At 48.2% G+C, this 14,290-nt stretch overlaps 1 protein-coding gene across 1 annotated transcript in view; it reads left to right on the top strand.

Annotated features, from left to right (window-relative positions):
* The window catches only part of LOC310810377 (clathrin coat assembly protein AP180-like), a gene marked incomplete at both ends in the record, with an annotated part of 22,344 nt that extends 8,273 nt beyond the window's left edge, over positions 1 to 14,071 (top strand). The window contains 8 exons of the mRNA XM_083678104.1: positions 4,859 to 5,001; positions 7,349 to 7,424; positions 7,651 to 7,753; positions 8,783 to 8,876; positions 9,224 to 9,335; positions 9,576 to 9,682; positions 9,800 to 9,841; positions 14,006 to 14,071. Coding sequence (XP_083534230.1) covers positions 4,859 to 5,001; positions 7,349 to 7,424; positions 7,651 to 7,753; positions 8,783 to 8,876; positions 9,224 to 9,335; positions 9,576 to 9,682; positions 9,800 to 9,841; positions 14,006 to 14,071 — 743 coding nt within the window. The remainder of the gene's footprint in view (positions 1 to 4,858; positions 5,002 to 7,348; positions 7,425 to 7,650; positions 7,754 to 8,782; positions 8,877 to 9,223; positions 9,336 to 9,575; positions 9,683 to 9,799; positions 9,842 to 14,005) is intronic.
* Positions 14,072 to 14,290: the final 219 nt, after the last annotated feature.

Below are 14,290 nucleotides of genomic sequence, written 5' to 3'. Positions count from 1 at the left end.
GTGGATCTACTCAGGAATCACATACAGTAGCCTAGCCTAGCCTAGCCTAGCTTAGCACAAGCAGTACGTTCTCCAACCAGTGGATTACAATACGTCAACAGAACTGTCATGTTGTCTGAGCATATAGACACTCATCGTCACCGTGCTACAGAGAAGCTTGGGAAGATTAGGAAACATCTAAAACCAACACACAAAAGTGTGTTCATCTTAGTATCAGCGAGCATTAGGGTGTACAGCCCTAAGCTAGTGGCATGCTGTACTGCTGGTTGTCTCTGTGTGGGTGTTGATGTTCAGAGTCTAGTCACGCAGAGTGACAGAGTGTTTAGACTGTAGGATTGTGATTTTCCACTCATCTTTTCTCTCTTTTTTCTCTTTGTCAGAATACCGGGAGCTCTGCTGCACTGTGTGATGACAAATGCATCGGAGGCCGAATATTAATATCTGTTGTTTATGGCTGACAGGTTTCTCTCTGTTCGTCGATGACTCCCCCCTCCCCTCCTCCCTTTGTGCGTTCACACACACATGAACACTCACACACATGCACACACACACACACACGTGCACACACACACGTACACACGCACGCACGCACACACACACACACGAACAAGAGGATGCGATGATGTCAGAGCCATCCCATGATGCTCTTCTTCAGCACGCTCTGCTGGGCGATGATGCCTCAGGTGGTGTGGCAGTATAAATAGAGCAGAGAGTGTGTGTGTGTGTGTGCGTGTGTGTGTGTGTGTGTGCGTGCGTGCGTGTGTGTGTGTGTGTGTGTGCGTGCGTGCATGTGCGCACGCCACGTGTACAGTAGAAATAGCTTGCCGTAATACAGGACACTCTCAGGATGCCTAAGACATGAAAACGCATCGGCTAGTCTTTAGCTCAGTGGGCTAAATGGTTGTTAAGCTCTGCAGAAAAGCCCAAGCTCAAAACCTAGTCTGCTTCCACGTGCGTGCCTGTGGCAGGATGTGAGTGTGTGTGTGTTTGTGTGTGTCCCGAGGGTGCAAGTGTCCTGTATCCTGTGTGTACAGTACATGAGGTGTGTATTCGAGTGTGTTTGGTGTGTATTGTAGTGATGTGTTGGCTGCTGCAGAATGACGGGGGAGGGGGGGGTGGGGGGGGGGGACGCAGTCAGTTGGGGATGGGGATGGGACTATTAGGGGAATCACTGCCAATGCTGCCCACCAGCCTAGGCTCACTGAGGCTGCCATTACTCCTGCTTCCACTGTGTCCTGTCACAGCCTTCCCTCCTTTACGGTGGTCCCCCCCTCTCTCTCTCTCTCCCTCTCTCTCCCCCCCTCTCTCTCTCTCTCTCTCTCTCTCTCATGTCAGGGGTGCCATTACTCACCTTCCAAGGCCAATCATCACCTTTAATGATGTTGCTCTCTCTCTCTCTCTCTCTCTCCCTCCCTCCATACTTCCCTCCCTCCCCGCCTCTCTCTCTCTGCCACCCCCTCCCCTCCCTCACCCCCCCCCCCCCCCCCTTCCTCCCCCAGTATGAATAATGCAGAGATGGGAGGGATGAGCTGGGACAGTGAGTCAGGGCTGCTGTGTGCTGGGAGTTCGTACTGCTGCTGCTGCTGCTGTTGCTGTTGCTGCTCAGCATCTCAATCAGGAGACACCTACACCTACTGTACAACACTGAGTCACCTCTCTCTCTTTCTCTCTCTCTCTCTCTCTCTCTCATTATCCCTCCCTCCCTCTCGCCCTCTCTCTCTCTCTCTCGACTCCTCTACTCTCTTTCATCTTTCTTGCAACCCTCTCTCTCGCTCTCGTTTGCTTCTCCGCAGGTCTCTCTCCCACCCACTCTTTCCCTCTCTCTCTCTCTCTCTCTCTCTCTCTCTCTCTCTCCCATCCTGCCTTCCCTCTCCAGCTTATCTGTTTATACAACCGAATGTAGATAGATTATTGTTATTATTATTATTATTATTATTACTATTATTATGACTGTGGTGTGCACTGCAGCGTGACTGTGGTAGAGTCCTGTGTGTGAGAGAGAGAAGCCCTCCGTAAACAGTCATGTGTGGATCAGGGGAGGCTGGCGGAGGTAGAAATGGGAGGACGGGGCTCATTGTAACGCATGGAAACGGAATGAGGAATGGGATCAAACCATCACTTCTGACTGATGCCATTCCTCATTTCATTCCTCATTACCATGAGCGCCGTCCTCCCGATGTCTACCTCCGCCAGCCTCCCGATGTCTACCTCCGCCAGCCTCCCCCTGGTGTGGATGTGTTGCTCTTTGCTGCGCTGCACTCAGACCTCACCTGTGAGGGAGGCAGCTGGGTGGGTTTAACAAGGGGCTGAGATTAGCGGCTAAGGCTAAAGTGATTAGTATCCAGCAGTCAGGGGTCTAGATTAGCATCAGTGTAATGATGTACGGGTGGGTGGGTGGATGGGTGTGTGTGTGTGTGTGTGTGTGTGTGTGTGTGTGTGTGTGTGTGTGTGTGTGTGTCTGTCTGTCTGTCTGTCTGTCTGTCTGTCTGTCTGTCTGTCTGTCTGTCTGTCTGTCTGTCTGTGTGTGTGTGTGTGTGTGTGTGTGTGTGTGTGTGTGTGTGTGTGTGTGTGTGTGTGTGTGTGTGTCTCTCTGTCTGTGTCTGTGTGTTATTGTCTGTTGTGTGTAGGTTGGGTGTGTGAGTATCTGTTTTTATTTGTGTGCCTGTTTGTTTTGTCATGTGTTTGCGTGCCTGTGTGCCCATGTGTATGTCAGTGCAATATGTTGATGTTTGAAAGAAAAGAGGGAGAGAGGGAGAGAGGGAGAGAGAGAGAGAGAGAGAGAGATGACAGAGAAGAGACGACAAGCGGGGGAAGTAGAGGCCACGCTGCTGAATCATCATTCCCTCAGGGATTATCTTTCACACTGTGTGTGTGTGTGTGTGTGTTCTGTGTGTGTGTGTGTGTGTGTGTGTGTGTGTGTTCTGTGTGTGTGTGTGTGTGTGTGTGTGTGTGTGTGTGTGTGTGTGTGTGTGTGTGTGTGTGTGTGTGTGTGTGTGTATGTGTGTGCGTGCGTGTGTATGTCTTTGTGTGACTGTGTGTGTGTGCGTGTGTGTGTGTGTGCTTGTGTGCGTGTGTGTGCTTGCGTGTGTGTGACTGTGTGTGTGTGCATGAGAGCCGCATGTGTGCATGCCTGCGTGCGCGCGCGCGCGCGTGTGTGTGTGTGTGTGTGTGTGTGTGTGTGTGTGCCCATGGAATGTGACCCTATTTTGACACCATCTCCCCTACCTCACTGGAGGGGACAGGAATCATTGCTGCATGACAATAACATGATGAAAGAGGGTGGAGACATGCAACAGCAGCCTACTATATTTAACACATCTGTCATAACACCTTGACCTTGGGACCCTCCCTCTCCTCTTTATTCATCCCTCCATCCCTGCCTCCCTCCCTCCCTCCGTCCCTCCCTCCGTCCCTCCCTCCCTCCCTCCCTCCCTCCCTCCCCCTCTGGCTCTTTATGTTCTACACAAATGTGTTTTCCTCTCCCTGTTCAACTTCATTCGTCTCCTAAATCTCCATTGGCTGGAGGAAGATCGTATTACAAGTCAAATCAAATGATGAATGCTATTTGACGGGGATGTATTGATAATTACAGCTGTATAAAGTTGGAGAGAACAATTCGATATCAATCTCTTTAGCTGGTTCTGTGTCTTGGCAGCACAGTGACAAGAGATGTATTATACAGCACCAGGACTGACTTCTCCCAGTGACATGATAGAGATTTTCTCTCATCTTGTTCCCTGTTCCCCGCTTTGCTGAATAAAGGCTATTAGAATGACAACTATTCATACATAGAGTAAAGAGTCTCTGCCTCTCTCTGTCTCTCTCCGTCTCCCTTGTCTCTCTTTCTCTCTTTCTCTCTCTCTCTCTCTGTCTGCTTTATCTCATAAATCACACATTCTCTATTAGAGAGCTGTCACAGGCTGAGGAGAGGTCCTGTACTGCGGTAAATACTCTCACCAGAGCTGATTTATTGTGTATGAGCAAGAGAGACAGAACAGCTTGAGATTCCCCTCTCTCTCTGTCTGTCTGTCTCCTCGGAAGATGGCATCTGTCAGTGTGTGTGTGTGTGGTGTGTGTGCGGCGTGGGTGGGTGGGTTGGGTGGGTGTGTCTGCCTGCTCTGAGTGCTGCTTCTCACTGAAGGGAAAATTCCACTCTCTCTTCCTCTCCTCTCCTCCTCCTCTCCTCCTCCTCTCCTCTCCTCTCCTCCGTCCTCAGCTCTGTACTGTGTCTGTGCCAGTGTGAGCAGGGACAGAAAGGACACCGATGAGGAGGGCCAGTCAATGTCATTCAGTTCAGACACCGTCACAATAGGCTTGCTTGGTTGTGTCTCGCTCAAATGACCTTCATGGTTGACGTGACAAGGACAGTCAATCAGAACAGTACCTGTATAACAGCGGAGGCTGACAGAGGTAGAAATCGGAGGATTCATGGAACGGAATGCACGCTCCATGCATTACAATGAGCCCAGCCTCTGATTTCTACCTCCATCAGCCTCCGCTGCTGTTTAACGAAAGCACCCGTTAGGCACTCTGTTCTAATGTGTGAACTGTAATGTTCAAACACCCATGTCACAGCTCAGGCATGTTTTGATCCAATAGAGCTTTTTTTATTGTGATGATATTGCACTGTGAATTGTTATTGTTTGATTGTTGCATTGTTGAGGAGTTGCTTACCCTGAAACATTTCATTACATTGTATAGTGTACATTGTGTATACGACCATTCAAATTTGATATGATATGATTTGAACCCTTTAACCCTGCACCTTGTAAGATTGAGTCGAGGATGCCATTCCCAAACGTTTGTGTTACGTAGACTGATAACCTTAATCCCCCCCCCCCCCCCCGTCTCCCCCCAGACCTGGTCCAGGCCACGCAGGAGTCCAACGTCAACATCCCCTCCATGGCCGACACACTGTTTGAGCGGGCGGGCAACGCCAGCTGGGTGGTGGTCTTCAAGGCCCTGGTCACCACACACCACATGATGGTGCAAGGAAATGAGGTGAGTCTAGGACACTAGGACTACAGGATAAGCACCCTAGGACTACAGGTCCCATGAGGCCTGCGGTGTGGTCATCAGGGGGTAGCCGGGACGGGAATGGCTTTTGTAGGGGTCAGTTTACGACTTAGCATCATCGGACCTGCTGTGGTCTGTCTTTGTTCACGGAGAGCTCTCTAGGGGGCTGATTATGGTTCAAGGGGGATGAGTCTGGTTGTTTTGGGAGTGGATTAGGATGTATCTGACGACGATAGCTCAGTCAGAGAGCTATAGGAGACACAAATGATACCCATTATACGTATGGTACACAATAAATGACAGTAAATGACAGTACATTTACAGTATACATGTAAATACATATGGTTTGGTAAATACATATGTAAATACACGCTTTGATTCCTTCTTTCACCCAGTCATTGATTCATTCTCCATCCTCTTTTATGGGGGGTCACTGAGGTCAACCGGCATCAACACTGGTACAGATAAGCAGATGTTCCCTTCCCACTGTCTAAACACTCTGTTACATGACTGACTGACTGTTACATCCTGGAGAGCTGCTACACGGCCACATGGACACAATGGAGGGAGGAGAAACAGATGTCAGAGAGAGAAGGAGATAGAGAGGGCAGAGAGAGAGAGAGAGAGAGAGAGGGGGCAGAGAGAGAGAGGGCAGAGAGAGAGAGGGGGCAGAGAGAGAGAGAGAGGGGGGGCAGAGAGAGAGAGAGAGAGAGAGGGGGGGCAGAGAGAGAGAGAGAGAGAGAGAGAGAGAGAGAGGGGGGGCAGAGAGAGAGAGAGAGAGAGAGAGGAGAGAGAGCAGAGAGAGAGAGGGCAGAGAGAGAGAGAGAGAGAGAGAGCAGAGAAAGAGAGAGAGAGAGAGTAGAGAGGGAGAGAGAGAGAGAGAGAGAGGGCAGAGAGAGAGAGCAGAGAGAGAGAGAGGGCAGAGAGAGAGAGCAGAGAGAGAGAGAGAGAGAGAGAGGGCAGAGGGAGAGAGAGAGAGAGAGAAGAGGCAGATGCAGAGAGATCACACAGAGCAGATAGGCTGTGTGGAGCAGAGCCACAGCGACAGAGAGAGAGATGCAGTGATAAGCAGATAATCAAATCCCATTCCGTCTTTACAGTAGGAATCAATGGGAGAGGACATCGGGACTTATGTTGCCATTGGTAACCCAGGGCTGCTGCGGCCGTCTGATGAGGTCTCTTCATTGACGCCTCCTTCCTCTACTAATCTCAACCCAGTAGGGGCTGAGTGAGTGTGTGTGTGTGTGTGTGTGTGTGTGTGTGTGTGTGCGCGTGTGTGCGTGCGTGCGTGTGTGCGTGCATGCGCACGTGTGTGCATGCATGCGTATGTGTGTGTGTGTGTGTGTGTGTGTGTGTTTGTTTGGCTGGTGAATTACAGCCCCTCTCCATGTATTTCCCTAGATCCCTGTGTGTGTGTAGAGGCAGGTGTGTAGGGATTAGCTCAGCGTCTGCTGTGAGGCTGCTGGTGAGAGACTGTTGGAGGAAGGGGGAGGAAGGGGGGGAGGGGTGTAGTGTGAACAGCGTGTAGGAGGGACGAGGGGAACGAAACTATCATCCTCAAGGGAGGCTCTCTCATCCCTCCTAATTAAACTGGGTGTGGACTTCTGAAATAAGAGCTTTTAAATGGGTATAAATGAACATTTGTTTGTCTGAGTGTGTGCGTGTGTGCGCGTGTGCGTGTGTGTGTGTGTGTGCACGTGCGTGTGTGTCTGTGTGCCGTGCGTGCGGGTGTGTGAGAGAGAGAAAGCGAGCGAGCGAGGGAGAGAGAGAGAATGCTGTTTCCTGTTGTGCAGAAAGCTTTTAGTGGTTGTGAGGTGTGTGTTAGTCTACTGGATGTCTCAACTCTGTATTTCAGCAGCATTCTCATTCACACCCACGGTGTCGCTCTAGTTTTTGAATGCCGCCTCTTCATAATCACCTAAACTGCAGACTGACGATGATGTCACACTTCTTAAATACGTCCTGCTTCCTCTTCATTGCAGTCGTACCGTGTGTGTTTGTAATACCAAACAAATCCTTTGAAATACCTTAAAAACATCCAACAAGTCTCTGCTGTTTCATTTTTGACTCATTTCTTTGAAGATAAAGATCTTAAAAGCACCATTACAGTATGTATGAGCGAGCTTGTGTGTGTGTGTATATGTTTGTGTACAGTATACAGTGTGTGTGTGTGTGTGTGTGTGCGCGCGTGCGTGCGTGCGTGTATACGTCATTATAACTGCACTTCAGAAGCTGACTTTTTTGAGCTTAGCGTATCTTGTTTCTACAGTACCTAGGAGAGAGAGAGTGTGTATGTATACCACCTGATTCGTGTCTATCCTCTCTCCTGCAGAGGTTCATCCAGTTCCTGGCCTCTAGAAACACCCTCTTCAACCTCAGTAACTTCCTGGACAAAACTGGTTCCCATGGTGAGTAGTAGCCCCCCCCCGCCGCCGTCTCTCCCCTGTGTCCTGTGTCTAACCAACCTGCTCTGATGGTGAGTCAAGCTGTCACCCGCGGCGATTAAAAACCTGTCTCCGTGGTGATGAGTATGGGCTCCCATGGCGGTGTAAACGGGGACGCTTGTCAGTTGAAAGACATTGGGGTGACATTGTGCCTGTCTTGTGTTTCTGTCCCCCCCCCTCCCCCCCTCAGGCTACGACATGTCCACGTTTATCAGACGCTACAGTCGTTATCTCAACGAGAAGGCCTTCGCTTACAGACAGATGGCCTTCGACTTCGGCAGAGTGAAGAAGGGGTACGTCTCTCAGTAAAAGCGTAGTACACAGGACGAAGAGTCTAAACATACCCAAACCTAAACATCACGTCTTCCTTTGTGAATCAGAACCTCTCTATCTGAACTGCTTCATTTTCCCCTACTGTCTTTTTTATTGATTTTTTTCAAAACTATTTTCCTCTCCAACTACAGCCGTTTCTACTGTATATAGTGTAGGGTACAACGTGGGAGATATCTGGACCTCTTGCCCTCCCCCTCCCTGCCTCCCAGCCTCCCAGCCTCCCAGCCTCCCTATCCCTCAGACAACAGCAGGCAGTATTTAAAGCCACCTGCCTGTCCCGAGGGTCCTCTTAGTAGATGGGAGTGACTCATTCCAGATCCCGAGGCCAGGGATAGATTGTAGACGGCGGATGAGAGCAAACTGAGTGGGCTGGCCATGATCGTGCCTGTACAGAACAGAAGCAGACGTAGAATGCAGAAGTGAACCGTTATTCACACTCTGATCCAGACATCTCTGTTAGGGCTAGCAGACAGACACAAGGTCCCACAGCAGCAGAGTGTGCCAGCCGGGCGGAATACCGAACAGCCAGGTGTGACTGTGTAGATAATGATGTCTTTGCCAGAGATAGGGTTGCGTAACAGCCTGTAAGGTGTAATCCTTAGCTGGGATACTGGATTCAATTGTACTTGATTTGGCTGTTTGTGACGACCGGAATATGTCTTCTGCTCTGCTCTCAACCCTCCCACGGACAACACGTACATACATACCACATATACAGGACTGTAGCTGTTGTTCTTGGTAGCTGTTTTCCATCATGAGGTCCAGGAAGACAAAGTCTGCCTATGGACTCTGAATGTGCCACAGGTCTAAAGGGTGGTCCTCACATTTCTATTATAGACAGACACAGTAGACACATTAAGTACTATTCTATTCTATTCTATTCTAGCTGTTCTATATGATCTCTCTCCCACTCCCCCACTCCTCTATCCCCGTGTGCTAACTGTCTGTCTGTCTGTCTGTCTGTCTGTCTGCCTGTCTGTCTGTCTCAGGGCTGACGGGGTGATGAGGACGATGTCCGTAGAGAAGCTGTTAAAAGGCATGCCCACCCTGCAGAGCCAGCTAGACGCACTGCTGGAGTTTGAAGTGAGTACGCTCCCAAGACTCATCTCAACAATGTGACTCTAATCATGCATTGTTATGTTACCCAAGTTGTCTGTTAACTAACCTGAACAAGAGTGTCTCTCCTGAAAGCTTCGTAACACTAAAATCATCTTACACCCATACACTACATAGCAGGCGACTTTGGAGGTAAAAATCGTGGGACGGACTCATTTAATTTAGATTACTGCCTCCAGGAGCCTCCCCTGGTACATAGTCTACAAAGCAGTAACTTAAAGTTGAACCAATATAACCTATAAACTTCTCTGATTTCCTTCTACAAAAAAAACAAAGATGTTCTGTGTGTGATTTAACCCTCCTCTTTCTCAAAGGTCCATCCCCAAGACCTGACTAATGGGGTGATCAACGCAGCGTTCCTCCTGCTCTTCAAAGACCTGATCAAGTTATACGCCTGCTACAACGACGGTATCATCAATCTATTAGGCAAGTGTTATTTATATCGTTATGATACGGTCATATGCTTCTGATTTACTTTTCTCTGTGTTTTAGTTGGGATATTGCAGGTTTATTCATTTACATGGAAATGAATATGATTCTATGAATTCTACAGCATGCTTATAGAGTCATGTCATGTTGTCGCGACAGTAAATATATTATTGCATGATAATCATATTAACAAGGAGGCTCAGTGTTCAAACGATGTTCCATCATCTTTGTTTCCAGAGAAGTTCTTCAAGATGAAGAGAAGCCAGTGCAAAGATGGTCTGGAGATCTACAAGAGATTCCTGACACGGATGACCCGGGTCTCTGAGTTCTTCAAAATCGCTGAGGTAAAACACTCACACGTGGACTATTTTGTTCAATATTTAACTCTTCTTCTGTATGATCACGAGCATAGAATAGCCTAGAGTAAGTCTCAATTGAAAAGCCACCATTTTCTTTTACAGACAGTGGGAATTGACAAGAACGACATCCCCGAGCTCACTCAGGTAAGTCCTGTTCACGTCCGAAGCCCCATATCCTCCATCTTCAGTCAGCTGATACCCTTCCTCCTACTTATCCAGTATGTACTAACATTGCATGTCGATGTTGTGGTGCTCTCTAACTTGATGTTGCATGTCTTTTGAGGCATAGAATAGCCTACAACTCTTTGGAAACTCTCTGTCTCCACCAATCTTAATATGACTTCATTGTATGGACTGGAAGCCCTGGCCAATCGCTGGTCTTTTTGTACTATCTGGGATTATAGTTCCGGAATGACACCCACGCAAACAGGAATCTGCTTCATTTCTCCATCCTGGAAGAGGCGTATCCCATGGATCCATTCTGTCACCCATCCAGCCAATGAGCTCTGCTCCCTTGGTGATTGACAGCTACTGTGCCCCCCCTCCCCTCTCTTCTTACTTGCAGAAGTGCAACTTGATCTTACAGGCTGAGAGTGTGAGTAGTGTGTAGTGCATATAGCTAGCTTTGGGAAGCTAACAGGCTAACAGCCGAAAGTAGAAAAAAAGAACAACATTGAGGGGGAGTCTTTTGAGCGTATCGACCTGCACCCACAGCAGACTACGCTCTGCTTAAGCTGGATGTGACTGAAGGAACAGATTGGACTAGTGACTACGCTTGCCAGAGCTATTACGCTGCCAAGATCTGAAGATCTGAACCATCTCAGATGCTTTTAGCTCGACGATTGCATCTTTGTCCGCCAGAATGTTACTATAGAGTTTCAACAGCATCTAGAATCACCTGGGAAGGGAAATTGAAGCTAGCTTTATGTGATCTGGTTCTAGTGTTGTGGAGGCTCTATAGACAAGACAAGGAGTTATTCCCTCTGGTGGCAGAGGAGGGTGGTGTGGATGACTTGCACTGAGAGCATGCACTGAGAGCATGTGGACCAGGGGTCTCCTAACTCTGGTCCTGCAAGGAGAGCTATTGGATGTGTGCTGGCTTTCGTTCTAACCCAGCTTCAATTCAATTCATTATGGTCCAAATTAAATCAAATCAAACTTTATTTACATAGCTGACATGTCATACATGTCATGCTCTTTACAGAAAACAAATCCAAAAACAAAGAGGTAGAAGCAAAATACGCTGTCCAGACTGAAGACCATGATAAGTAGACACATTTGAAACAGCTGTGTCAGAGCAGGGCTGGAACAAAAGTCTGCACTGGCTTGTATGTGTACTCCAGGACCAGAGTTGAGAACCGTGGTGTGACTTTATCTTAGCCCTGGGCTGGTGCAGAGGGGCGTGGCCACGCTGCAGAGGGGTGCATGATTAGATCAATAGCCAATGAGCCAATTGAAGGGGTCGGCTCTGCAGCAGCACAGTGGAGGCTGTTGGCAGTGAACTGTGTCTGGTTTGGGCGACCTACTGCCATATTACGGCAGCGCTTCGTGGTGGTGGGAAGAGCATGGGAATGATATGCTTCGTTTGGGTGGGCTGTGGGGGGGGCATGAAGTTGGGACTCCTTGTCCAGAGATGTTTGGCTAGATTCCACCTTTCTAAATCCCCTATGGAACACAACGGAAGTCCTCCCTTTACTGCGCTGACTAGGTATACTGTATGTTAACCCCAATAGGGTGCTATTCATTTATCTTGTGGTAACATGTGTGGACTTTGGGGTGTCTGACTTATATAGAAAGACTTCCGCTCTCTATGACTACATTAGTTGACTAAAGTAATAGTTTAGTTGTTGAGAATAAATCACTGCAAAATGCTGTATGTATTATGAATGGTATTATATGTGCGTGGGAGAGAAAGATCACAGCCAGGGATGGACTGTCTGGGTAAATATGTGGGAGTCTGCGGCACTCCCTCGCAAGGCGGTCCCGACCCACTGGAGTGAGTTATTGGTCACTTAGTGCCAGTGTTTTAGGAGGCAGAGAACAAGTGACATTCCACCATAAATTATAATGAATCCTTCGTCCAATAGTCCAATAAGTCATTCATCACCGTGACACCACCTGAAGGCTGAGATACAACCTTGACTCTCAAAATCTTAGAATTAAGTTCAATGGGAGGCAAGGAGAAAACAATCCTCTCAGTTCACCAGAGCTCATATCTCTCTGTTATCCCTGGATTTACCTGACAGCGTTGGCATTTGGAAAAACCAGCGGTTCTTGATCTGATCTTTTATAGTGAACAAGAGTTAGACAGGTACCTTAATTGCAGGTTGATCTTGACAATCCTACCATGCTAGAGGCTATAGCAGTGGAGCAAACATGATGAGGATCCTCTGTGGTTCAGTTGGTAGATCATGGCGTTAACAACGCTAAGGTTGTGGGTTTGATTCCCGCTGGGACCATATATACTGAAAAATGTATACACTCACTGCAATGTAAGTCGCTTTGGATAAAAGCGTCAGCTAAATGGCATTATATATTATTATATTATATTATTACATATGAGGAAGAATGATGCCACCAACAACCCATTTTGTTCTCTGTTATTCTCTGTGAGATTGAACAACTGTATCCTATCTCTGAACGTCTTCATAGAGCTGTTTGTGTATCTGACAGTACGTCCCTTGTTGGTTTTCAGAACTGAATTATGTAGGCGTATCACAGTTGAGTCGATGCAGAAAACAGTGCCAATAATTCATAGTCATTATTTTCAAATTTGAATTTGCTCCAAATAATTACTGGAACACTGCTGCCAACAATGTTAACCTTGTTGAGACGTTCGGTCCCGTAATATTCCCTGAATACCTTGCCCGTCTAAGTAATTTAGAATGACTTAGTTAATCTGTTTAAGGTTTCTCATATCAGGCATGTCTTTCGGATGCCTACGCACCACCACGAGGACCCCAGTGTGTCTGAGCGTGGCACATTGGACGTCAGAAGTGATGGAGCTGTCTCTCTGGTGGCAGCTCTGTGACAGTAAATCCTCCACCAGTCTGCTCTGTGGTGGAGAGGTCAGACACACACACACACACACACACACGCACAGACACACAGACACACAGGCCCTGTAATTGGCTATGGCCATCATACCGCGAAGATAAGGGTTTATCAGGTCCTTTATGACCCAGAGGCCTCTCAGACTGCAGGCAACGCTACTGCAAGTCGACTATCAAGAGTTTGAGTGCGTGTTCCTAGGAAGTAGACCAGGGAAATGGAGCACGGAAATGAGAGTGATTAAAGAGGGAAGTGGTGTGAGTGTGTGTGAGAGGGACTTATATAGCTGGCCTATTTAGCTTTGAGCGCTTAATCGAGGCATGCTTACCAAGCGTGCGTACCATGGATGTGTGTGACGGTGCCGCATGTGTGGCGGTCATGTCAGTGATACAGGCCTCCGTTCTGCCCCAATGCATGTTGGGAATCTGTGGCATGTTGTTTTAACACCAGCGGGCATGAGATTGTGTCCCTCCAGTCATAGGATGGACACACGCTGGAATGGTCTGAGCTGCCACATGAAAGCATGAATGTTTGATGGATTTCTCCACTGCCATTGTTTTTCATGTTCCATTGTGACCATTCTGTGTCTGCTGTGTGTTTGACCTCCTGTGGCCCCTCCCCTCTCTCCTCACAGTCTCCCTTTAGCCTCTTTGATCAAGTGTTTTCATCTGTTCTCCTATGAACCTGTTCTCTACTCTGTACTCTGTACTGTGTGTGTGTGTGTGTGTGTGTGTGTGTGTGTGTGTGTGTGTGTGTGTGTGTGTGTGTGTGTGTGTGTGTGTGTGTGTGTGTGTGTGTGTGTGTGTGTGTGTGTGCGCGTGTGTGTGCGTGTGTGTTAAAGTGGTTTAGCCTAGAAACCACTTGATGTGTGTGTTCTCTGTCTCTTCATCGTTCAGCTGAACATTCCCCTGACCTGTGTGTCTCCATGGACAACATAGCCCTGTTGACACTGACACAAAGGCTTAGGCCCAAACATGTGTCTACCGACCCCTAAATTATATAAAAACTACAAAAAAAGAAACCTTCAGTCTCTTTTTGGAGTGCGGATCAGTGCTTCATTCTTTCGAAGTTCTGTTACATTTCCGTCAACCATTTTCGATCCACCTGTTCTGAGCACGGCGGTCACACCAACTTAGAATACATCTCATGAAGGTGTCTCTCCACCACGTCAGTACTATGTGGCTTCTCACTATTGCAGTCAAATGTGTGTCTGTTTACCACTGTGGTCACATGAACCTTCTCTTATGGATTCTGCAGGCACCCGAGAGTCTTCTGGAGTCCCTGGAGACCCATCTGAACACCCTGGAGGGGAAGAAGCCGTAAGTACTCCACTCAAAACTGCTCCACCACACTCAAACATGACTAGCCGTGTCTATGCGTCTAACCGGGGTCTGCATACCCCGTCAACCACATGAGGATTCCCTGTGTACACTAGGCTGTTTACCTCAGTCAGTCAATGAAGCCTATGTTTACACTAGTACCACACTCAGCCTATGTGAACACTTTTACCACACTCAAAACAGCTGTTTAACTCAGGGGCGA

Source organism: Argentina silus, assembly GCF_951799395.1.
Source record: "Argentina silus genome assembly, chromosome: 10".
Lineage (NCBI taxonomy): Eukaryota > Metazoa > Chordata > Actinopteri > Argentiniformes > Argentinidae > Argentina > Argentina silus.
This window is presented reverse-complemented; position numbering and strand designations above follow the sequence as displayed.